Genomic DNA, 25,657 nt, shown 5'->3' with positions numbered 1-25,657 from the left:
AGCCCATGACTCTCTCTCTAAAAATTGTCCCTCAGACCTCAGAGCTCCGGGGATCAATTTCCAGGCCACTAACTGAGCAGTCAGCACTCCTCTCCCAGAAGGGCTTCGTGACTTAGCTGAGCCCGCCTCTCAGGTGGTCTCACAGAATCTCCGGAAGCCAAAGGAATGGGCCTCCTGCTCCCAAAACAAGATTCTCAGCTCCCTTGCAAGGCCAGCACTCTTAAGATGTGCAGAGACCCCTCCCACCCCAGCAAGGAGAACCTTCCCCCGACTTCCCCTGCAGGAGAGACCTCACCACCTGAACTCTCCACTCCCATCCCACCCATGGGCATGTCAAGAGATATCAGATAACAATGGATCCAGGTCCTGCAGCCAAAATCACTTCCGAGATAAGTGTGTTTTTTCCTTTGTCGTGGCCTCAGTCGTATGTCAGAAGATAGATGCCCTCCAAAGAAACGCTCACGCGCCCTCGCACCCCACGCTTTATGATACCTTCTTGTGTTTCTTGGTAGTGCACGCCACCCTCAGAGGTTAATGCTGGGTCAACATGGTCCTGGGGCTGTGGACGGGCCCTGGGAGTCATCCGTCAGTCCAGTTCTCGACAGTCCCCATTCCTGAATGATACTGCAAGGAGGCTTCCCGGGACAAGGAGAAGCTCTGCGAGTAGAGAAACTCGTTGGCAGCATTCAGGTGCGGCGAGGGCGGCTTCCGCTCGCACGCGGTGCCGGTGCCGGTGCCGGGGAAGCTGCGCTCCCTCGGGAAGGAGGCGCTGGGCCCCCGCTCTCGCTCTCGGACCTGAGACTGTGAGAGCTGATTGTAGACGCTGAAGTGGGCGCTTCCGGGCGGCTGGGAGCTCGGAGCCGAGATGGGGGGCAGCCGGGGCATCATAGTGGTGGTGGTGAAGTGCGTGGGGAAGGACTGGTAAGGCACAGTCTCCACGGTCTGAACGCTGTAGCTCGTGTACGGCGACACTGACGTCCACATGTTACAGCTCAGTGGGGGCGGGGGCAAGTCGTCCACCCCGGACACCCCGGCTATCTCGGTCCCTGAACCTGAGTACATGCAGGCTTCTCGTGGGGTCACCTCACTGCAGTAGGAGGGGCTCAGCATCTGTTGGTCGTAGGGAGGGGGAGACCGGAAATAATGATCCTCCCCCACTGCAGTGGGAGCTTCCAGGTAAGATCTTTTGCAGGGTAAGTCCAGGTGGCGGGCACTGTCTGCCGGAAGACAAAGAAACCTCAGGAAGAGCCATTTCCGCCAGCCCAGGGCCCCGAATACCCCCGCTGGGCGCTAGGACAGCCCATCCTTGTCATTCAGGGCCCCCACTGCCCCACGCTACCACGGCGCTCCCAGAACCATTTTAATCAGCTGCAGCTTTTCAAAGGCGGCAGCAGCCAAGAAGTGGTCGGATCGTGGACCACGCTCAAAGGCCACGGGGCACACTGCATCACTGGACACTGAGTGATGTGTTTAACCAGTCAGCGTATGGCTTTGATCCTTTGCCACCCTGACTCTTGGGGATGGTAAGAGGCCTTAATGTGCACTGGCGCTCTTAGGCTAGGCCCACCCTGGCCAAGGAAAGTGCAAGCAACTGCCAGCCCAAACCGGGCCCAGAGGCTACATCCGCCTGAATTAGCCAGAAAATTAAAGCCGCGATGCTTCGGCCTCAATCCTCCACTCCCAGGAAGGCCTTAGCAAGACAAAGCTACTCACAGGCACGCTCCTATTGCTTTTAGAGGAGGAAGTAAACCCTACATACGTTCAAAGAAGTCCCATCAGATTGTAATTACACAGATTCCAACATAACAGCGTTTACACAATTAAGAAATGGAGCTGTTAATAAGTAAAAGGTGACTTGTACTTTTAAGGCTAAGCTAATACTCTGTCTAGGGAAAGATGACATTAACTGCTCCAAACCATGGATGTGTGTCTTTCAACATCCTCAAGCATGAGGGCTTGACTCTCTGGACGAGCACAGGCTCCCCTGGGAAGCAGGGATGACCCAGGCCTGAGGACTTGGGCGGCAGCCCACTCAACGAATTTAAGAACACTTGTCCGGTCGCTTGTCTTGGTCTCCCTCCTTCTGTTTTCTCTAGGGCTTCTCAACAGGAAAGAGGCCACAGACAACAGGTAAATAACTGTGTTTGGCTGTGTTCCAATAAGACTTTATTTATGGATACCAAACTTTGAATTTCATATAATGTTCATATATCATGAAACAGTCTTGACTTTTTTCAACTATTTAAAATGTAAAAACCATTTTGTATGACTCACAGGCTGAACAAAAACAGACAGCAGGCCAGATTTGGTCCAAAGGCCACAGTTTGCCAGCCCCTGCTCTAGGTCACTAGTTCTACTGGACCTGGTGTGGTGGGTACTCAGGGGCCTGCCTGGCTGGTCCCTAGGAGCTGGGCTGAGAGAACATTCTGGATTGCAAGCAAAAGTCCCCAAACTCATTCCCAAGACAATTCAGTGGCCCTGTGAGGACTTCTGGTGTAATAACACTAATCATTCATATTTTATAGAGGGAAAAATCGAGACCTGGTACCAGAGCACATCTGGTTCTCACTCAGGGCTCCTCTTCCTCACAAAGAAGCCAGCATGGACAAGTCTGTTGCCTGTCTTCCTCGTCCCTGATCTGCACCCACAACAGCTCCCTGCCACTCTCAAGAAGCCTTTGCAGATCTGGTGTGATGAGGTGGGGAGCCTGTGCTAGGGACTCCCTGTGTTAGGATGGAGGTCGCCTCCCTAAATGGAAACCTTGGGATTGTGATGCTTCCACCTCCTCCCACACCTAGAGACAGAGCCTGGCTGACTTGTGTCCTCTGCCCACCCCGCTCAGAGCAGCACCTGGGGCTAGGGAGGGGTACCGGTGTCTGGGGACACCAAGGCCGCAAGCTGCCTGTGAGGGTTCTGAGGGCTGCGTGAAAAGCAAGAAGCGTATCCCTGCATCCCTGCGCTGAGCCTGGCCACAGTCCACAACGCTCCAGGCTCGCTCTCCCAGGCCACACAATAACCAGGGGTGTGTGTGTGTGTGTGTGTGTGTGTGTGTGTGTGTGTGTGTGTGTGTGTGTGTGCACCCGTGCGTGCTCACATGTGCAGTGGGGAGTGTTTGTGGGGAGAGTGTCACCCCCCACCAGGGCTTCTAGACCAGGAGAGAGGTACCTCGTCTTTTCAGGCAGTGATAGAAGAGGCTGGAGTCCCTCTGGGCTGGGAAGGTGTTGAGGGGAAGGTCCTGGGGCTCAGCCGCAGCGAACTGCATGTGAGCCCCGTTCTCGTACTGGTAGTGTTGGAGCGCCTGGTGAGCCCCATGCAGGGGGCTGACGTCAGGCTTGGATGACAGCTGTGTGGAGACGAGCCTCTGCCTCATGATGCTTTTGGAGATCACGGGATATTCTTTGCTGGAGGCGAGGGGAGGACAGTCAGCAGGAGACGGGAAGGGAGTGGAGATACCTTGAGGGTTACGGAGTCCCTGTGCTTGAACCCGCTCCACCCGCCCCACCCGCCCCACCCCCAGGCCGGAGCAGCCCCACCTCTGCAGCCTGGCCACACGGAGGTCACTGTCATCACTGCCCCGGAACCCCTTGGCAAAAGGGTTGTTCTCAATTTTCAGCTGTGTGATCTGTCAGGACAGGATACACGGGAGAGTCACTGGGGGGAGAGGACTGGGCTGGCCTCTGGCCCTCCTCCCCGACGCCAGGCACATTCAGAACCCCCGGCAGTGTCTGGGGAAGCTGCGTCTTGCTGAGGTCTCCTTGGCCTTGCCCTTCACGTCGCCGGCTCCTATCCCTTCCACTTGCGGCAGAACCTCTGGTTCTGTCTCCCGCTCTCCCGCCCCCCGTGCTACCTCGATTCAGCCCCTCATCATCCTCTCCCGGGGGCCTGTAGCAGCTTCCCGTCCACACCATCCCCCGGCAGTGCAACTGCCACGTCAGGTTCTGCGTGACTCTTCTAAATGCAAACCTGACTCTGTCACTCTTCTGCCTAAGATCCTTCCCCTGATCTGGCCAGTCCCACTGTGCAGATGTGAAAGCCTTCTGAGAAGGAGGGCGTGGGCAAAGGCAGGGGGGCAGGGGAGAGTGGCCCGGGCGGGGATCGGGAGGCAGTTTGGGATGGTCGGGCTGGGGTGCAAGGTGGGCCAGGACATGCCAGGACCCTGTGACGCTGCCTGGGAAGGGCCTCCAGATGGCTCAGTCACCTGCTCCCACACAGCTGGCAGCGCCCCAGGGCTCCTCTCCCTGTTCCATCCCCTTCTCTCTGCACGCGCAGAATCCCACCCGGGAGAAGACTGTAGAACGAAAGGGCCCAGCACTGAGCCACAGGGCAAGCTCCACGCTCCTGGTCTTTACAGTTGCCAACTCTGTCCATCCCCAGCATAGGGACCACAGTTACTTTGTGCTGGGGGTTCAGGAATCTGGTCTCCTTTCCTGCACATCACTCCATTTCTCACTGCTCTGCAGGGCTTAGCAGGTTCCTGAGGTGCCTGCCCTGCCTGCCTCAGCCCTGCTGCATCGGGGCTTCACTTCCTGCCTCTGTGGTGGGGCTGTACCTTGTGATTCTGGTAGGAGGTCACAGAGATGAAGGAAGTTTCTGGGAACACGTGGGTGCAGAAGGCTGTGTTTTTGGAGCCAAAAGCATTGTTCTCGTCAGCCTTCACGATGTGTAGCCGCGGCTGGTACTTGTGCATGGAGTTGAGGATGATCTGGAAGAGAAGGGTCTCTTCTGAGCTCTGGGTCCCCACCCTCTTGTCTTCGGCCTCATTCAGCTGGCCTGGGGCTGGCTTTCCTTGTCCTAAAAACCCGGTCTCCAGGGCCTGACCACAGGGGCTGAGCCCGGAAAGGTCCACACCTCCCTTGAAGGTTGAAGAACCAGGCCCCTGAGCCCCACTTGGACTCTCTGCTCCAGCACCAACTCCTGGTCCCAGGACCTCCCGGATGTTACAGACCCTTCAGTGTGGAAATGGGGACATAACCATTTAAAAGCCCCAATGAACTCAGCACAGTGTAGCTGGTGGAATTCTGAGTTGCAGGCGAAAGTCCAGGTGCCACTGACTTGCTGTGTGATCTCAGGCAAGTCCCTCGACTTCTCTGAGCCTCAGCTTGCAGCCGGGCAGGCTGACTCTTCCCCGGGCTTCCCCCTGTCCTATGCAGCTCTTCTTCCCCTGCTCACCCCTCCCCACTTATTTGGGACCTGCCTTTTGGAGAGTTGTCAGCGGGTGGGCGCTCAGCCCCTCCTCTCACATTTGTCAGCAACAAAAGCAGCTTCACAGCCCAGGGTTTGCAAGATGGGGGAGGGGGGATGCTGAGGAAAATGGTGCACTCTGACCTGTCCCCTGGGGCGCTCCTTCCTTCATTCACGGAGGCCTGCTGAGGGGACAGTGGGGACACCCAGCGGCACTCTGCCTTCAAGAGACCTGTCCCAGGCAGCTCACAGCCAGGAGGGGAGTGCCATCAGGGACTAGAGTTCAAGGTACCAAGGCAGGAGGAAGCCCAGAGGCCCCAGGCACCCCCAGCCCTTGAGGATGCCTGGGGCAAAAGGCGAAGAGCCCAGGAGACTTGGCCCAGAGCCCTGGGAGAAACACACGGTAGTTGCGGCCCCAAACCCACTCCATTTGGCTGTGCCCCACGGTAGCGCAGCATCATGTGCCATTAAAATGTACTTTTTAACGTTGACATTTACCAGACGCCCTTCCCACTGGAGGTAGGACCAGGCATTTGGGGCATTTTATCAGCACCGCTGCTTTTGTTAACCCTTTGGCTCCTGTCCTGGCTGGGTGAGAGGCTGGTCCCCTCTGAGCTCCTTTCTCTCCCGCAGGGAGTGCCCCTCCCTTGGGCTGTCTCTGCTGGCTCCTACCCTTCCAGGTTCCCAGGGGCCAGGCCTGGGGCTGAGGCTTGGTGAAAGCTTTAACCCCTGAGTGACCAGAGTGCCAAGCAAGGGGCCTGAGCCAGGCCCTTCCGTGGCAAGCCTGGGCTGAAGCCTTCGTCTGGCGAGGTTCTGCTCTCCTCACGCCCTGGGGACAGAGGCAGCCCAGGGAGAGGCTCAGCCAAGGGCGTGGGCAGCCCAGGAGCCGGGCTGTAGGCTCTGACTTTCCCCGGGCTCCTCGGTTTGGCTGGGCAGCTCCATCCAGCAGAAACTTGCTCTTCTGCACGGGCCACTCCTCACTCAGCCCTCAGTGACAAACCTCTGGACCCTCTTGGGGCAAGTACAGAGCTCCCCAAATCCCAAATCCCATCCTGCAGCTGGGGACCCACTGCCCAGCTGGGAGCCTGCCAAGCAAACCTCAGCGTGGGACTGAAGGGCACAAGTCCTATCCGGGGAGGCCTCAACGGACTTCGTGTTCCAGGAGCCTGGGAAGGGGCCCCTCGGGAGAGGGGCTGGGGGAAACACCTCCCAGACCCTTTAGGTTACTCTGTCACCCTGCACTGTACCCACGCTGCAGGAGCCCACAAAGGACCCCAGTGCCCAGAAGACCCAGCACCTGACTGCCCGGGAGGTAGCCTAGATGCCAGATTCCTGCCTCTGCACCTTTGCACAGGCAGTTCCCTCTGCTGCCTTGACCTTCCTTTCCCATTCTCCTTCCCCTTCTAGGCCTATCATCTCAAGGCCCAACTCTTCCAGGAAGCCTTCCCACACTACTAAGGCCTGCTCTGAACTCCCAATTCTGAAACTTCCTTTCCATGCATTGTCTACTTGGCTGTTGTGCTGCTTCCTAGCGGCTTCCCATTTCTTCTTGGCCCTTCAATTAAATTATAACTCCTCAAGAGAAAGGGCCATATCTTTTATTCCTTTTGTACCTCCAGGCTCCATTACTTCAAAACAGGAACAAGTAAGTGCGAGACCAGGATATGGGCGGAGAAAGACCTGGGCCATGACCACAAACTCTCTGTCCCCTCCTCCCTTGTCTTTCTTTGCTCACTAGAGACAGGATAACCTCTAAGGCACTTTTCAGGTCAAAAATAGTGATCAAACATGTGCACAGACAATCCTTCCATGATCACTCACATGCTCCAGCCCCTGACATGCAGGGCTAACCCTGCGTCAGTCCAGCTCTCCTGGCAGGGGGTGGGGGGCGCCCAAGGGGAGAACACAGACAACGGGCGGACAGAACCCAAAGCAGATGTTGCAGTCACCATGCAGTGAGGCTGTGCCGTCCCTTAAGGACACCTTGGGACAAACAGCAGCAGCCACCCTGTTCCTCTGCCACCTGGGCAGTCACAGGCTGTGACAGTCCAGCCAGAGCCCTGGGCATCATCAATCCCCTCCCCCTGACTGTCACCCACCTCCAGGTCCAATCAGTGACCAAGGCCTGTGACTCCACCTGTAAAACAAAGGCTCCTCCATTCCCCCGCACAGCCCTGGCTCAGGCCCCGCCGCCTCTCACTGGGCTCTGCAGCAGCCCCCTCCCTGTCTCCCTCTACTTCCTCTCCATTTCACCTGCTACACATCAATCACATCAGGTCACTCCCTTGCTTAGAACCTTCTGGCTCATCCAGGAAGACTGTACATTGCTTGAGAGCAGGGCCCTTTGTATTTCTTCCTCTTGCCTCCCTTGTCCGCTGGCCCCCAAACTCCTGCCAGTATTTAGGGCTCAGTAAATATCTTCAGTTCACGATGCCACCTTTGATGGCTCCCTCTTGCCCCCTGGGATAAAGGCCGAATCCTTAGCCTATCAGACAAGGTCCTGGATGACAAGGGTGGAGAGACTGCCAAACTCACCTTCTAGGAGAGGGAACCAGACAGGCTGGCAGGGAAATCTGGGAAGAGAGCAACTGCCAGACTTGCAAGGGCAGGTAGGGGCCACTGGGGAGCCCAGTCCCAGCCACAGAGAAGCCAAGAGAGGCCCAGAAGCTTCTGTGGATCCCTGCCCACCAGCTGCAAGTCCTGAGCAAGTTCTTCCCCTCCAGTCATCGGGGTCCCCCATCTGTAAAGTGAGGCCTTCTACTAAGGGGTCCCAAACACCCCTCCCGCCTCTGACAGTCTGGAACTTGGACAAGTGTGTGGAAGAAAGTCCCACCCATTGAACCAATGCAGACACAAAGTACAGCGTCGGTCCCGACGGCCTGGGAGAATGGGAAGCTACCTCAGTGACTCGTGCCTGGCTTTACTCGGAAGTTCCTTAGGCGCCGCATTAAACTGTTTAGCCAGAATCTCACATCTATATTTCTTGCAGAGGATGTTGGGTCAAATGGGCCAGCCACGTCAAAAAACCCCACTACACGGCTGGTCCCGTTGTCATCACTGTTCTAGAGAAATGGGATTCATTATGTTCTGGCTACAAGTCAGAGGTCTGTTCTATTTTCACAATTGTGATAGCGCCAAACATCCATCTCCTCAAGAGATCGCCATAGCGTGCTTGGCTAACGAGGCCCAGATTTATCTGTGTTGGAATCACAGCACATCAGGGCGTGGAGGGACAGACCTTAGAGATCATTCTAGTTCACCTCCCAATTGTAAAGACGAGGAACAGGAGACGAGTAGTGGGAACATGACTTGCCCAAGGACACACAGCTGGTTGGAGATTGAATCCGGGGAAGGTTCCAGATGGCCCTTGAGACAACACACACTGCTCTCAACAGCAAGCTCGGTAATTAAGGATAAGGTTTCAACCAAACACTGCAGGGGATGAGGATTCACCAGGCCCTGTCGCCCATCGTAGAGCACAGAGTATCTGGATGCTAGCCACACAACAAGTGGGGCTAATGTCCGTTTGTCATACATTAAAACCAAATTTTCTCCTGCATCACATTTTTACTTTCTAAGACGACCTTCTCCATCATCTTTCTTACCCTCTCCAGCCCCGCAAAGAGGTTTGGGAAAGAGACAGGATCTGCAACTTAGAGAAAAAAGAAAAAAAACACAACAAAACTAAGACCGGAGAGACCCAAAGATTGGCCCGAAGAATATCCAAACTAGAACTGAGTCGGACAACCCGTGAGCCGACTCAAGAGGCCTGGGCCAGACAGGCCTGAGGCCTCATGCCTAGGGCAGCAGCCTTCCCACCTTCTCTCCCAGTCACAGCAATGACAGCCAGCGCTGACTGAACACAGCCTCTGTGCCAGTCCCTGTGGTGAGTATTCTACACACATCGCACAATTGATCTTTACAACATCCCTGTAAAGGAGGTATTATTATTAGCCCCATTTTAACAGGCAAGGAACTGAGGCTCAAGCAGGGGAAGGCATCTGCCCAACCTCAGACAGCGATGGGAAGCAGAGCCAGCATCAGCATTACTCTCCGAGCCTTAGCTTGTACCTGCACCAGCACCCATGTGGCTGGGGAGGGTGAGGCCCAGTCTGGAGCCGGGTGGGTGGTCTATGTCCCAGAGCGCCCAGCAAGGCGTGGCGCATTGTCAGGGCTCAGCAAACGTGGGAGGAAAAGAGGGAGACCAATAGTTCTGGGTCCCCGCTGGCTGGCATATGCTTTGGGGGGACGTCAGTCCCCAGCAGAGGAGGTGCCTTCTCTGTCTAAATAATCCCCCCGTCAGCAGGTTCACTCACTCACTGCTCACCACCACTCACACTGCCAGGCACCAGGAGGCAATGGTGATGAAAAACCTCACGGTTTACCATCCGGTGGGGAAGTCACACGGTAATCCCAAAATCAAGCAAAAATCAGTGGTGAGAAAAAGTAGTGGATCAAAGACTGCACTGATGATAGTAACAAACAAGATGAAATACTTGCAGCAAATGTGTAGGACCTCGGGAAGAAAACTTGAATACACCTTTGAAGGACAAAAATCAGACTTCAACAAAGAGAAAGGCATCCCTATCAATCCTCCCTAAGTAAATTTATAATTTAAAGTGATTCTTATAAAAATACAAGCAAGTTTCTTTCTCAACACTACGAGCTGATTCTAAAACGCATATAAAAAAATAGACAAGACGAGCCAAGAAAACTCTGAAAAAAAAGAGCAATGCAGGGGGACCAAGCCTGCCAGACACTAAAACCTATTATGAAGTCTCAACAGTTAAGGCACTGGCACACGAACAGACACAGATTCAGAAGGGGATTTAGTGTACAGAAATAAGGCATCCTAAACCAGAGAGGGAAGGGGACTAGTCAGTTATTGGTGTTGGGAACCACTGGATAGCTCTCTAGAAAAAAAAAAAAAAGTTGGATTCACACCTCATATAGAATGCCAGAATAAATTCCAAAAGGATCAATGGTTTAAGTGTAATAATAATTCCATAAAATACTAGAAGAAAACACAAGAAAACTCCCTTATAAGTAAAGAGTGGAGAGGGGCTTTCAATTACTCAAAATCCAGAACGCACAGAGAAAAGACCAACACATTCAATTGAAAACTTCTGTGTAGGAATACCACTATAGGCCAAAGCAAAAGACAAGTGACAAACCGGGAAAACATATAAGCAATTCAACATCCCAGATTAGGAGCGAAATCTTCCTAATGTATAAAAGCTCCTAGAATGGATAGGTGATTGAAAAAAAAAAATCCAAGAGAAAAATGAGCAAAGGATAAGGACCGAAGAGGAGATACATATAAAAAAGATGCTTAATCTCACTCATAATAAAGGAAATATAAATTGAAACTAAAACTGACATCTATATTTCACCCATCAAACTGGCAAAGATCCAAACCTTTCTCTGCCACCATGTTCGCGAGGCTACAGTGACGGTGGGAACCCACATCACTGGGACCCCAGTAGAGGGCAGAATTACAAATTGCAAATCCAAGCACCCCCTGAACAGGCAATTTATCAGAAAGAATACTTGCCATAGGTATAAAACGACATATGTACAAGCTTAATCAAAAGAGCAAATATAGGAAAACATCTAATTCCTTCAATAAGGACTGGCTACATAATTAATGGAACAATCACATGATGAAATTCTATACAGCTGTAAAAAAAGGAATGAGGCAGCTCTACGTGCCTGGAATGATCTGCATGATACACTAAGTTTACAAAGCAGGGTGCAAAGTGTTTATAGTATGTTACCTTTTGTGTGGAAAAGAAGGGATTTGAGACTCTGTATTCTGCCTGCATATGCAAAAAGAAACACTGAGAAGAAATTAGTAACAATGGTTACCTGTGGCGAGAGCTGGAAAAAACTAGGTGGATGGGGAACCAGGGGAGGGAAATGTCTCATTGCAGACGTGTTTTATTTATTCATTGATTGATTTTTAAACCATGTGAATGTATTTCCTATTCAAAAACAAATTTGACAAATAAGTATAAAATTATAACCGTGGTAAGTACTTGGACAGAAAGGTGCATGGTGCTCTGAGAGCATATAATGGGGACCGTGAACTGTCTCCCTGAAGATGCGGCATTTGAGCTTGGATTCCAAGGCTCAGCAGTAACGAACTAGGCGAAGGGGCCTGTGGCTGGAGAAGGAAGCACACTGAGGGGATGGTGCATGTGCCACTTTGTGGCCTGGGAGCCCACACCCCCAGTCCGGGGCTAATTTTGCCTCTGGAACAGTGAGACCTACTATGCCCGAAATCAAAAGCTAACCTTCTCCCTCGGCAATCTGGGAGTCCTGAGACACAAGAGGTAGTGAAGACGGCCATTCCCCTTGTCACACACACACACACACACACACACACACACACACACACACACACACACCCCTCACTGCAACCATCCCCTCCCTTCCTCCAGATCAGGAGAAAAGTAAGACCCACGTGCCAGTCACCTCCACGTCCCACTGCAGGACGCAGGCCCCACCCCAGTGAGGCCCTCTTCAATTTCCCGAAGCAGCTTCTCTTCCCATCACGTGGTCACCTGGCACAGGACCCTGCTAGGGGTGGGAGGGCTTGGCAAGTAGGAGGGGAGGATGAGGCACCCTCTGTAGCCAGTGGAGCCACAGCAGTGGAGCTGAACTGGAGCACCCAGCCTGGCCCCAGCCCCCTGATCCTTTCTGCCCCTGCTGTCTGCCCATCCTCTGCCCCTAGGCTTATACCCAGAACCCAGGGGTCACACCCTGAACCTACCCCTCAAGAACAGAGGGCTTTCCTGGACTCACAGCAAAAAACAACAGGAGTTTTCTAGTCAGAAGCCAATCCTGTCTTTTCAGAACATGTGGCCCTGTGGCCTGAGGGGTTCCTGGACTCTGGACCCTTCTCCTGGGGGAAGTCTGCAAATGGGAGACAGCTGCTAAAATCTCTGAGATACTGTGAGACCCAAGGGGAAAGTCCACAGTCCATTTGGCTGGAGAAAGTTCCCTGAGGTCTGGAAGCTTTTAGGGAAAATTGCAAGTGTGGAGGTGAGCTGTGTAGAAGGACTTGTCTGGGGCAAGTTCACAGCAGAAGATGGCTCTTTCCCAGGCTCCTGCACCAAGAAGGGCGACTGGGAGAGCTCACCACTCCAGGTGTCACAGACCAAGGAGCGGAAAGCCAAGGTTCAAATGGGCCACTTTGCCTTGATATGTCGAGGAAGTTAGCTCATCCTCCACAGCCCTTGCCTGCACGGTCAAAGGCTGCTCCCTCTCCAGCGATGCTCCAAATTGCTGAAGATCTGACAGCTCGAGCTCTGGGTACGGAAAGACAGGTGGAGAGGCCAAAGGAGTGCGGGACTAGGCATCAGAAGGCAGGGGTCCACGCTCTGCTCCTTTACTCCCAGCTCCTGAGACAAGCACCTCATCTCCCTGAGCCCTGCCACCCCACAAGGGGTGCTGTGACCAATAGACTGCACATGCTGGGTGAATTCGGGGATGGGGGGAAGGAAGATGCTCTGCACCCGAACCCTCCAGGGAGGAAGCTGAGTTAGTATGGGGAATGTCCTTCCTGCCGGGGACAGGCGAGCCCCAGGCAGGCACGGCGAGTGTAGCCAGGGGCACCTCCAACGTCACGAGCCCAGCAAGCAGCCCCACTGGCCCAGACTCAAGACTATATGCAGGGTTATTGCAAACCTCTCATGGACTCCAGTAGAGCCACCACAGAGGCAAGGCAGGCTGGGAAACCTATGGCTGGCCTATGAAGGCCAGGTCGCCTGATGCCTAAAAATCCCAGCTTTTCAACCACCTGACTCTCTCCCCTGCCACATTCTGCAGGGGCCCAGGGAGGTGGAAGAGTCCTCAGAGGCATCCCTGCAGCTGGGAACCATGACAGCAAGCTGTGCATCCAAAATGCCCCAGAGCTTCGATTCCCTGGGTACTTCCGGTCACTCACCCAGAGATCCAGCCTCCGCCAAGCTCTGTGTCCAGCCCGGTGGTCTGTCCCCTGGGGTCTGCGTGTGTGTGCAATTGTGGGCACAGATGTGGCTTCCCACCTGCCACTATCGAGGACCTCGCTAACCTTTTGAGGTTGATCCCACAGCCTGGCCAAGCAGAGGAGGCCAGGTAGGAGCTGACCGGGAGCAAAGTCTTGGCCAGAATGGGAGGCCCCTCTGGCCCTCGGTTAAAAGACCCTGTGCTCTGAGAGGTGGGGGCTTGGCTGACCCTTCCCGTTGGATGGTGGCTTGTCTCTGCCCCCCGGGAGAGGCTGGGGCTACATGAGTACACGTCACCATGCACACCGGCATGTTTCTGTCACACCCCCAACGGCATCTGCCTGCCCTGCGTGGGAAAGCCCATGCTGCTCGCAAAACAGATAAGTCAGGAGTTTATTATGTTAATGAAGCATTCTCCTAATTGCTGGTTTACAGATCACCAGTGACCCAGAAGAGAACTGAACAGACTCTGAGAAAATGAGAACTGAGAGCTGCTTGCCAGTCACACACCAATCAATCAGAAATGAAGCATCACGGGCATTTTCCGTAAGGAACTGTGATGCACGGATTCTGATTTGCACACAGCTCCCCAGAAATAGAACTGAGGCATAAAAGAGGCACATGCCCGCACAGCGCCCACCCCTGCTTCCCCCACCACCATCCACATGGACCGTATGAGTGTCATGGGTGCAGCCAGGGCAACTGCATCTAGGAGCCTCGACTGCACCCGTTCCACCACACCCCACCCTGCGTTTCCAGGGTAACCATGGGTAGCCTAGAGGGGCGAGGCCTGCTCCCTGGCAGATGATACCAGGTCCCCAGGCTTCTGTTTGCCACACACCTGAGCTAAAAATTTCCACATAAAAAGCGCCTGTGGGCCTGCCAGGGACAGACGGGGAAAGAAGGAGCTTCAGCAGTCTGGATGGGGCAACAGCAGCAGGATCCCCGGGGCTCCAGAACCTCTCTTGTGACAGCCAGGCCCCGGGCAAGGCCAGGAAGGCGCTGACACAGCAGCCAGGGCGAGGCCTCCCCTTCCAGGGCAGGTGGCTGCCGGGCCAGGCAGACGGTACACGCCAGAGACAGGCTTCAGAACTCACCAGTGACTCTTTCTCAAGAAGGTTTACTTGCCTTAGGCTCCAGCAAGGCCAGATTTGGGGAAACTGAAGCTGAGATTTGGTCCATCATCGTCCTTGTTGCCATAGTTGCCATTTATCTGGAGCCTCTTAGGCACAAAGTGCCTCCTGCGTAATCTCTCATTTAATTCTCACACGGTCCTCTCCATGTTCTGGACAAGGAAACTGAGGCTCACAAAGGCTAAGAAACTTGCCCAAAGTTACCCAGCCAGTAAGTGCTTAGGGGAAGGATGTTCTGCTGTGGGACTCAGACCCCGTGCTCCTTCCACAAACCGGCCTGGAGCCGGATCCCGAGAATGGATTCTCCAGATCCCAGATCCCCGGACCGGCCCATCCCCAACACTGCCCCAGGACTCGCCCTCAAGGACAGGCAGTCCCGTGCTTACATGGCCGAAGGGGTCCAGGTGGTTGTTTGTCAGCTTCAGCTTCTGGAAGGAGACCAGCTGCCGCATCCAGTGGGCCCCAGTGGCAGGAGAATCCGGGTGAACGTAGAGCCTTCCGGGCATGGCCGGCTCAGCCTTCCCTGCCACCATCCTGCCAACAGAGCACGGAGGAGCCAGAGCAGTTGACTGCCCTGCAGCCTGGGGGAGCCCAGATTCCCTGGCCCCTCTGAGAGCAAATCCCCAGAGACCTGAGAAACAAGTCACCGATGGTCCTATCAGACTGTCAATTTAGGGCTTTGGGGGTAAGAGGGAGGGACAGAGGAAGGAGCGCTGGGGAGGGAGAGCGTTTCTGAACCGCCTGTATTTCGCTGCAATAAGGAAGGGAGGGTGAGATTACAGAGACATGATGATTTACTTGAAGGAATGGGGCTAATCACAAGTATGTTGTGGGGAGATTTAGGCACTTCCATGTATGTGTTCTATTTACAATTTTTAAATGTTATAAGTTTGGAGGTAGCTTCTCAGAGGATGTAGACAATTTTCAAATTGCTTGCCCCCCAAACAAACATAAGAAACGAACTGGTAGCTGTCCCCTGAGCCAGAAGCTGCTCTGAGTGCTATTCCAGCCCAGAGACGGAACAGAGACAAGCCCTTGGCAGGACCTGACCACCGAATCTGGCCTCCTGGGCCCAGGCTCTGCAGCCCTATTACTCATCCACCGCTGAGCCCGCGTCCCGGACTGTGGATTCATTCATTCCTCTCTCTCCCTGGGCGCTGTCCTGGGCTCTGGGGGCAGACAGGGTACTAACGGGAAGGCCTCAAGAAAAGCAGCCCGGCGTTTTTTCACCCGGTCCCAGCTTGGTTTCGCCCTTCAACCTGACTACTCTCTCTGGATGGGGGACACAGCTTAAGAGGGAAGGCTCTGCGGCCAAAGAGCAAGTGAGTGGAGGAACAGGAGAGAGACGCCACAGCCCAGGTAACTGGGCCCTAACTATGGAATACCAAAGCCCCCCAAGGAAAGCTTCTATCTTCTGCCCCCCTCCCCGAGCACAGCACTGCCAGAGCCTAAACCTGCCCAGTGCTGGGGCTCATCTCTCATCCCAAAGCACAGGCACCCACCCTGTTCGTTCACAGCTGTGGGGAGAGCACAGACCCTTGAAATCCACCAAAAGCCCAAACACTGCGGCTCATTTTCAGCCCCGGCCCCTGCCCCACCAGCAGCAGGTGTGCGAACATTTGATGACCCTGTAGCCTCAGCAGGCCCGGTGCCCAAGGCTGCGGATCTGGCCAGTCACTGGGACTAACTGGTAAGTCCCTGGACCAAACCTCAGGTGGGGATGGGTGTGCGAGTGGGAAGGCGGGTGATGTGAGGGTCCCGGGTTCTTACCATTTGTTGTCACAGAACTTGTAGCGGTGGTCATCCGCGGGGACGACGTCGATCAGCAGGATGTACTTGGTCTTGGGGTTCATGCCTGTGACTTTTACCTTGTAGCTGGGGAACATCCTCCTGGGGGAAGCCGAGAGATGACGCAGAGGCGTGGACAGAACACCAGGAGAGGTGGCACAGAGTGGGCGAGGGGACAGAAGGCCTTAAGAGGCACTGCCCCTTTAGCAAGAGGTCTTGGCACTGGTCAGAGCTTTGTGACCTTGGGTAAGTCGCTTCCCTCTGTGGTCAGCCTTCCCCCCCACAAGGAGAGGGCTGCACAAGCTGCTCCCTCTGAGCCCCTGCCGTTGTCAGTCTGTGGCTGTGAGCAGCTAAAGCACAGAGACCCTGGTCAGGATGTGAGAGAGGATCTCAACACCAACCAGGCTGCCTTAATTTCCCTCCTGTCTGTCATCCATACACAACGAAAGTTCTGGGGTGGGGGTGGGGGGGCATTACAGGGGCCCAGAGCAGAAGACCTGGAGGTCCCTGTCACCTGCTTCCATGACCAATGCGATGCCTCCTCTGGGTCACGTCTCTATGGAAACCCCCAGGCCTCAAACCGACTTGTAGGAGAGCAGGAGTGCTGCTCGGTCTCTGGATGCCTTCTGTGTGTTTAGCAGAGGTGTTTATCCCTGTGAATGCCTTGCCTGGGCCTGTGCACACTAACTGGGTGTCGGGGCAAGTCAGTCTAGGAGCCCTGAAGAGTAGAGCATGGATTCTAGAATCTCCCTGCCGTGGTCCACAGCCTGGCCCCACCACTGACAAACCATGATGCCTTGGGCAGCTTGCTTGGATCTCTCTATGCCTTGGTTTCCTTATCTCTAAAATGGGACCACCAATCTCAAAGGTTGCTCTGTGGATTAAATGAGTCCACTTACAGCTCTTACCACTGACCCCCACTGCACTCCTTCCTCCACAGACCAGTGGTATGACCTACCTCTGTGAGAACAGAGTCAGCAAAAAAGCAGAAAGTTTTCCAGTTCCTGCAGCCCATGAGGAAACTGTCCAGGACCCTGAGGCTTCCTCAGACCCCTCAGCACACCAAACATACAACAGCATGTACCCATACCTGCGGGGTACCCTCCCCTGGTCACCAGGTCCCTGACACCGGACTTCCTCAGAGGGGAGCTTCCTCAGTCCTCCTCAGATGCTCCCACCCCCTCCTAGCTGATCTCCCCCAAAGATGTCCCCGAGAGAGGCAGAAGCCAAACCTAACTGAAGACACTAAGGCCACTGGTAGCCAAATCCCCTGAGCTGGTAGAAGCCCAAGCAGTCTACTCTGAGAAAGCCATCAGGGGGTCCTCCGGCTCTCATGAAGCTGAGAGACAGCATGGGAACCCTCAGGAGAAGCTGTCCTAAACACCTCAAACAGATGATTGGAGTCCCCCATTTCGTCAACAGGGAACCAGCTTACCTTGACAGAGCAGGGCTTCCAGAGGGATCCAGGCCCCCACAAGGTGGCAGACCCTACAGCAAGCCCAGGCCAGGACCCTGAGGTGGAGGGTGCCCCAGCCCGTGCACCCTCTCTCGCTGGAGGACAGGCCCATGAGTGCTGCGGTGGGCCAGGGGTGCGGGAGCTGTGTGACCATGTGTGTGCACGAGCACATGTGTTTGCGTACACGGTGGAGCGCGCGCGTGTGTGCCTGGAGAGAGGAGGGCAGTTCTAGCGGCAAGTCTACGGACTCATAAACCGTGTGGAAGAATTTGTCTCAGATGTCAACTGAAAGCGTTTCAAATGTCCACCCAACCCCCTCCCCAGGAACCCAATGCTGCCTCCTGCTTACCAGCCCCCTGCCCCGCAGGCCCTGGGGCACAGCTGGAGCCTGCACCACCCTCTTCCTGGCCCAGCCTCTCTCCAGGTGGGCCTAAGGCTGAAGGGGAGGGAGGCAGCAGTTTGCTCAGCTCCCGCCTCGCTGGGGGAAGGCCAAGAACCCCGTCCCCTGCAGGCTACCATTTTGTAACTGCTACAGAAACAGCCACAAAGTGGGGCGGCCCTGGCTGGGCTTAGGGTTGGCCTGGTACCAGTGCCCTGCACTCAGCCTGCTTCTCCTATAATCACTCCAGGTGGAGACAGCAGAGGGCAGGCACAGCTTCCCCCTGCTCCCCGCAGCCAGCGTCCACAAAGGGGGCCAGGAGAAAACTGCTCGCTGCCACTTCAACAGTCTTCATAACCTAGGCTGAGAGGCGGGTACGGGGTCCTGCCCTTGCCCTTCTACTCCCTACTGTACTTCACCTCAGCAGCTCAGGTGGACAGGACTAGTGCTTATTTTTTTTTTTTTTTTTTTTTTTTTTTTTTTGCGGTACGCGGGCCTCTCGCTGTTGCGGCCTCTCCCGTTGCGGAGCGCAGGCTCCGGACGCGCAGGCTCAGCGGCCATGGCTCACGGGCCCAGCCGCTCCGCGGCATGTGGGATCCTCCCGGACCGGGGCACGAACCCGTGTCCCCTGCATCGGCAGGCAGACTGTCAACCACTGCGCCACCAGGGAAGTCCAACTAGTGCTTTTGAGAAGGCTGGCAAGGAGCCTGTCCTCGGCCTCCCAAGGCATGGGGCTGGTGTCCTGTGATTTGGCCTCTCCTGGAAGCTGACCGTGGACCAGATTCCTGACGGGTAACAGCCTCCAGGAGGTTTTAAGGAAGTTGGGGCAGGGAAGGAAGTTTTGTCTCCTAGCCACTGCCCTGCCTTTCCCTCTTCCTAGGGCAACTGCCCTCAGAAATCAGGAGAGACGATGAGATCTGTGGTTTGAATGGGGAGTTCAAAAGTCCTCTGCTCCAGGCTGAGCTGGCCTGAGCTGGCCAGGTGAGCACCACTGCCTTCATGGAAACAGGTATCTCCGTCTCTGTTAGCGTCCAGTTTGGTGGCTGCTTCTGGGCCACGGAGAACACACCCAGCGGGGACCCTAGGCACTATCATTTCCCCACCTAGCGGGCTCCAGAAGGATGAAGGTCCTGCCTGGTGTGCGGGAAAGGCTAGGTGTGCAGGTGAAGCACACGCTCCTCCGGCCTCACAGGCCTCCTGCCCAAGCCGAGGGCATCTGCCCTTGGTTCCAGAGGGTCTAAGGTTGGAGCCGAGAGGCCTGGCATGGGAGAGTTCACCAGGAGGGCAGGACTCAGGCCACAGAGGCCAAGCTGAACTGGGAGCTGTGACTTCCTCTGGGCTCACCCCGCCCTGTAAAGGTCTTCTCTATTGAAACAGATGAAACCACAGAGTGAGCTGTAAATTGCTCCTGTGATTTAGGACCAAAAGAAAATGTACCTGAAAACCATCACCTATGCGGGGGCGGGAGGGGGGGGCGAGAAATGAACACCTCAGTGGGACAGAGAGGGAGGGCCAAGCAGGGAAGCCGTGACTCTGCGCAGCCCATATCCCACTCAGCCCTGCCACCTGCCAGCGCTGGCGGCCGTGAAGCCCTGGCTCCCTGTCCTCAACACCCGGCGGCCACCCAGACCCCTGCTCGGTGCGCCTTCTGTCCCACCCGCTCCCTCCGTCCCTCCGCATCCCTTCCCCGTGCCCTGGGCGCCTTCTCTCTGCGGCCCTGGCGCCCTCTCCCGGCTCTGGTTCCCCGCCCGCCTCGGACTCCCGGTCCGCAGGCATTTGGGGCGCTCCCGGCCCTCGCGGAAACTGCTCCGCCAGGGAATAAACAAGCCGCCTGCCCCGTCGGCCCCGGGAGGAGATGAAAGCCGGGGGGGTCTCTCCTCTGATCATGAAACAGGCTCTGAAAGGGTGCGGGCGTGGAGCCTTATCTACTTCATGCTCGGAAATGGTTTTAGAATGAACTGCTAAGATAAGCTTCCTTGGACGTTTCTCGGTGTTGGAGGCTTGTGGGGCGCCGGGCAAGGGTTTGGGGCATTTTGATTTTGGCAACAAACCCGTAAAGACGCACTGAGAGAGAGGCCAAGTAAGTTTCAGCTGGGCTCAGAGAGCCGCGGGGCGCCCGCTCCCGGGCCAAAGGGGTGGCCAAATTCAAGATGCTGACCTATTCGCTCCCCACCAATCCATGGGGGTGGGGGGCAGGAAAGAACGAACCGAGGGGACCCACCAGATTCTCTCCAATTAGCAGAGCCCCCCAACCCCAAATCCACCACACCCACGGCTTCCTCAGGGGGATCCGGAACCCCAGGAACGGCTATATGTGCCTTCGCTGAAATGTAGGTGCAAAACCAAATCGAAGGGGTGAGAAGTCTGGAGAGGGGATTCGAGGTGGGGAGAGGCGGTGACTGGGAGGGCAGACAAGAGGGATTCTGGGGGCCAGTAACGTGCTGTTTCTTTATCTGGGTGGTGCTAACACCGGTGTGTTCATTTTGTGAAAGTCTGTAGGGCTGTACAATCAAGATGTGTTCACTTTTCTGCAGAAATGTTCCACTTCAATAAAATTGATACTAAAAAATTATATGTGTGTGTATATATCATAAATATGCGTACATAAACACATACAGAGGCCCGTGGAGGCCAGAGTTTGAAAGGAAAGGGATGCAGGAAAAGGGTAGGGGTCCACAGAAAACCCCACCCATTTTCTATCCCTCGTGTCTTGGGGTCTTAAAGAAGAATTCTGGGTGTGTTGTAAAGAGGCCAGGGCCTAGCAACTAAGGCTAAGTTTGGGGGTGGGAGGTAGGGGTGCCGTCTATACTGAGACCAAAGCTTTTGTGGCCAAATGGTTTCTGAGAGCAATGATGGAGCTATGTAATTTATTTCCACTTTACACACACACAGAGTTCTCTACTTCACTCAAAGCATTTTTAAGAAATATTTTCCCTGAGGTGGGGGGCCGGAGAGATGGTGTGTGGAATGGATGCTGTTTTGGAAGGCCAGTTGCTTCTCTCAGATTTTTTTGAAGACACTTCCTTCTGATAGACTTTTGCTTTCAGAAAATACTTTAGAAAGAGATCAAAGCACTCTCTCCCCAACCCACTTTCCCAGTGTCTTCAACCCTTACTTCTCTTATCACCCACGCCACTGGGCTCTGACGCTCTGTATACAGAGCAAGGACAACTGGCTTTGAAGCCCCGGATTAAGCCGGGCCAAATCCTTGCCTCAGAATAACAAACAATACAGGTTCAACAGGAGTTCTCATCAGTAGTTCATTTTTCAAACACAAATTCACTGTCACTAACACAAGCAACATTGAACTCAACAGGCTATGAAGGCTGATAGTGGAGATTTATCTGGTGGCAAAACCATGACCTAGGAGTAGAGCAGTCAGACGGTTAGGAAATTTTCGTATTGGGGAGGTTTATATTTAAATTTTGTAGAGCTCACTTTTATCTGTGTTTGGGAGAAAATGCAGTTTCTCACATGTATCAAGCTTGGCAGGGATGTGAGGAAGCAGAGAGGGTTCTGTTCTCTGCAGTTAAGGGCATAAACTCTCTGGGTGCAGGGGCCTGAGAGAGACAGAGACTGGCTAGGGAAGGCTGTGGCCCCATTATACACCTGACATCGGGGGACCCCGAGCATTCAGAAATTGATGGCTTGAACTGTGGCTGGCATGTTATTCACCAGCTCAAGTTGTTTGAGAATTCAAAATCACTATCCAATGAAGGGGACCCTTTCTTCCTTTGGCCTTCAGCTCTTCAAGGGCTTAAGGCAGAGGCTTGTGACTAAGGACTCATACTGGCTTGAGAACATTCGGGCTCCTTTCCTCCAGCCCCCGACCCCCCACCCCCACCCCCCACCATGCCTCCACAGACCAACCAGAGAGCAATCATGCCCCTAACCAGCCAGGGTCTCTAGGGCAGAGCAACAACTCCACCTTGAGCAGGCCCCCATAAACAAGGAATCAAGGGAATTTCTCAAAGTTAGGGGTTTGTTCTGGGGGGAGGGGCATCATTGCTTGGCTTGTGTAGACCTGGCAGCTGCCTAACTCTGCTTCTATGGGCAAGAGCCAAATGCCTTCCCTTCTCAGGGGTTGGGTTTATGTTCTCTTGGTTCTCCTCCAGCTCAAGCGGTCTAGGAATCTATGATTCAAGGTTCAGGAGAAATGTCCAGGCCGTCTGCTGAGAAATAGAAGTGTCCCAGGAAAGTGATGGTAGAGACACAAAGAAGAGGACAGGGAGAGGCACTGGACAGGACACTGAAGGGCCACAAGCCAGAGCAAAGCACAGTGCATTCCAAGGCTGCGGTGGGAAGGAGGCAGCAGGGAGGAGGGGGACACGGGGTCAGAGGGGTGAAAGTGGTCTCTGAAGTCAGTGGGCAGCTATGCAGGAGGAAGAAGGGTCTCTGAGAACCGTGCAGGCAGGGGATAAGGCTAGTGACTTTCCTAAGGACTAGACCTGGTGCAAGGATAACTTTCTGCCAGGGAAAGACTGCGATGAATCCCTAATTGGCCAACATCGTCATGGTCATTTAAAAATTATTATCATCATTCCCTGAGGCCTGCCTCTAAGCCTCTAGGTATGTGCCTCTTCTGTCACTAGGATCAGGCACAAATATCTGCCTGAAGCCAGTCACCTCTGGAAATGCGTGTGTGTGCGCGCGCGCGCATGTGTGTGATCGCGTATGTGTGTTGGGGAAGGGAGGGACGAGGACCCATGCAGGTGCAGGAAACCCCACTGAGGAGAATCACAAACGCCTTGTTTAAAATGGCAGAGGCCACGCATGCCCAAAGAACGTGCTGGCCCTTCATTTTCAAGAGACAAGGTTATTTCTGCTGCCTCAAAATGGAAGTTCTGGATCCTTCTCTTCTTTTCTTCTCTACATCCCAGCAGTAACAAGAAATAAATCCCCTCTTCACACCTATAATTCACTCAACAATTTACCAAGCACTGCTCATAAGGTCCCTGGTTTGAGTCTCACAGTAACTGAAAAAGGAAGGATGGCAGGTAGGTCTACAGTCACCATCCTGTTTTACCTGACACCTCTGAGCCACAGGAAGCTTGGGGACTAGCCCAAGTGCACACAACCAGGAAGAGGCAGGCCGTGTGACACCTGGTCCCCACTGTCCTCAACGACTGTTCCCCCACCAGGTTCCCCAGTGCATCTTCCTTCCCCAGCCCCCAAATGCAGCAAACTCAAGTCCTGACATTTCCTGGTTCCTTCCCCCGACAGAGGCCCTGGGTGGCCCTGCCACCTCCCTGACTTAGGCAAGAGGGCAGCCGAGTGCCTAGACCCCCTCCCCCAACAAAACAAAGGAAAATTTGCAAGGCCTGTCAGTAAGCAGACTGGAAGGACCCAGCACCCCTACTCTCATACAGCAAACTGCCAGCTTTCTGTTTCCTCTGACCCATCATTCCCTAAGCAGTTCAGCAGAGCTCTCTAAAAAGTAGAAGAAAAACGCTGAGTAAATGCCAGACATTTCTCTAATTATGATGAACTGTATTCGCTAGCATTTATTGTGTGCTTACACGTGGCAGGAGCTGTGCTAAGGGCTTTACATGCAACTGTATAAAGAAAAACCTATTATTTTACAGATGGAGATGAGGAAAGGGCATAGACTCTAGAGTACCTGGCCTGAGGGTTGCACAGATGGAAGTAGGTGAGCGGAAGGGGTAGCCCCCACCCCCACCCCGAGGTCTGACTCCCCATTCCCGGCCCTTGAAGCTTCACCATCTTATTCCTCAGAAAACCCAACTATGGGTCCACTGTCAGATAAAGGGACATTTTCACACCTAAACTGTACCCCGGGGACCAAAATCCAGTGTGAGTTTGTGGAGGAGGCAGAGTAGGGGGGAGGACGTTTCTGAACCTGAACCTGAACCTGAACCTTCCAGCTTCTCCATCTGCAGCCATCTCCCTTCACCTGGTAACCGCTCTCCTTGCGATTCCAACCCCACCCGGGGCGCACCGCCCCAGCGAATCTCTCCATCATGCCCCGTTCTGCGTCTTCCTCCTCTTTCCCTCTCCTCCGGGCTCTCTCCCACAGACACCAGCACATTTTAAAGATGGTTCCACTTTATAAATCATCCCTCTCTGGCAGCCACCCGAGGGCTACTCCCCGAGCAACACACACACAGGGCCCAACGGTGCCTTCCCCTTGGCCGAGGAGGGTGCTGGCAACTGGCGGAGCGGCGCCCGTGGGATGAGAGACTTGAGGTTCGAGCTGCCCCGGGAAAAGTAATGGAAATAGGAAAACATGGTCCCATTCCCCTTTCCTCAATCTGCTGAGGGGCATCTCTGGGTCCCCAGTCAATACAATCCTGAGAAACCCAGCAGCTCCCCAAAAGGAGGAGGACAAAGCAGCCTCCCAGGGGCCAAAAGTGCTGGAGCGGGGACCTCCGGCAACGCGACCCTGTTTGCGTTTCATTTGCATATCACTGCCCCTCCCCTCCCTCCATCCCGTGCCTCTCCCTTGTGGTGTAGCCCCCTGCGGGCTTCCGAGGCCAGTTCCGATGCTGTGGCCGGACTTGGAGCTAAGGCCAGAATGGCGAAGGGGACTCCCGTCGTCCCCTGGGCTGAAGACTGAGAGGACTGCTAAGGAAGCCCCTGGGGCTCCCCAATGCCCCCATCCGTCATCCCCCCCGCCAAGTAAAACCAGCGCTGACCTGCCCGCCTTGGTGATGATCATCTCGGTGCCCGCCTCGTGAAACTTCTTCCAGAGCTCCTTCTCATGCAGGCCCACCTTGATGTTCTCGATAGTCTAGGGGTGGGAGAGAGGGGACTTGTGTCGCCCTGCCCACGGCTCCATGCGGAGCCATCAGAAAGGGGAACACAGACCCAAGGGACCATGCAGGACACTGCCAGCCCCAGGCGCCCAAGCCTCGAGATGTCGTTTCAAAAAATTATTCTGTACCATTGGTGAATTTTAAAAAATTTAATCAGTGGCTGAAACCCCCTTCTTCAGAGCTGCACCTACAGACGGGCCCGCAGAGGACACACTAACCGACCGTGCCAGGGTAGATGACACACTCTTACACAAACATAAACACTCCACGTGGCCCGACATAGCCGCAGGCTTGCGGGCAGACACACCAACACAGGATGGGCACACACCCTCGGCCAGAGGTGCGCACCCGCGGACACCTCCTGCAGACCCGCACAGGCAGAGGGCGTGCACATGGTCACGGTGCTGTCCCCTCGGCCTCGGAGCTCGGCGGCGGCGGCTCCCGCAAGCACCCGGCCAGGGGCTACTCACCCCGCCTGGTCCCAGGCTTTTGTTCCCGCTCTCTCAGGGTCGTCGGAGCTGGACTGTCTTCCTGGGCTCGCTCTGCCGCGGGCTCCCCTCCCCGGCCTGTCCCAGAGCAGCCTCAAGGGCTCGAGGTGGAGGAAGGACGACGGGCAGAAGGCGAGCCCTGCCCAGGGGAGCGCGAACAGGCAGACAGTCCTGCCCGCAGTGGGGCGGCTGACAGACACAGGCGGCCCTGCAGACAAACCGACGCCCGACCTCCACCCGACGGCCTGCCGGGCCCGGCCCTACCTGCTCTGCGGCGGCAGCGGTGGCGACGGCGATGTCGGCGCCGGGGCCCCGGGGGCTGCCGAGCGCGGCTCCGCTGAGGCCCGGCGCGGCCAGCGCGGCCTCGGGGGCGTTGGCGGCGTTGGCGGCGCTGGTCTCGCCGAGCACCGAGCCCGGGGCCCGGAAGGCCTCCTCGCTCTCCGACAGGCCCTTATCCTGCAGCAT

General features: G+C 55.2%; 1 protein-coding gene across 1 annotated transcript; it reads right to left on the bottom strand.

Annotated features, from left to right (window-relative positions):
- Nucleotides 1–417: 417 nt before the first annotated feature.
- On the bottom strand, nucleotides 418–25,657 carry TBX4 (T-box transcription factor 4). The gene is made up of 8 exons (XM_007108526.3): nucleotides 25,457–25,657; nucleotides 24,585–24,679; nucleotides 16,076–16,195; nucleotides 14,692–14,839; nucleotides 4,550–4,702; nucleotides 3,534–3,622; nucleotides 3,166–3,401; nucleotides 418–1,217 (listed from the first exon to the last, which is right to left on the bottom strand). Exons 1-8 carry the CDS (start codon nucleotides 25,655–25,657, stop codon nucleotides 580–582), a joined length of 1,680 nt encoding a protein of 559 aa, XP_007108588.1. The 3' UTR covers nucleotides 418–579.

This window comes from Physeter macrocephalus, chromosome 14 (genome assembly GCF_002837175.3).
Source record: "Physeter macrocephalus isolate SW-GA chromosome 14, ASM283717v5, whole genome shotgun sequence".
Lineage (NCBI taxonomy): Eukaryota > Metazoa > Chordata > Mammalia > Artiodactyla > Physeteridae > Physeter > Physeter macrocephalus.
This window is presented reverse-complemented; position numbering and strand designations above follow the sequence as displayed.

Bases quoted from the DNA above. Each gene is read 5' to 3' on its own strand.
- TBX4 (XM_007108526.3), bottom strand. From the start codon at position 25,657: ATGCTGCAGGATAAGGGCCTGTCGGAGAGCGAGGAGGCCTTCCGGGCC. The intron at 4,703-14,691 runs GTAAGCACGGGA...CTTCTCTTCCAG, and splicing joins ACCTGGACCCCTTCGGCCAT to ATCATCCTCAACTCCATGCA. The intron at 3,623-4,549 runs GTACAGCCCCAC...CTGTCCTGACAG, and splicing joins CCTCCTACCAGAATCACAAG to ATCACACAGCTGAAAATTGA.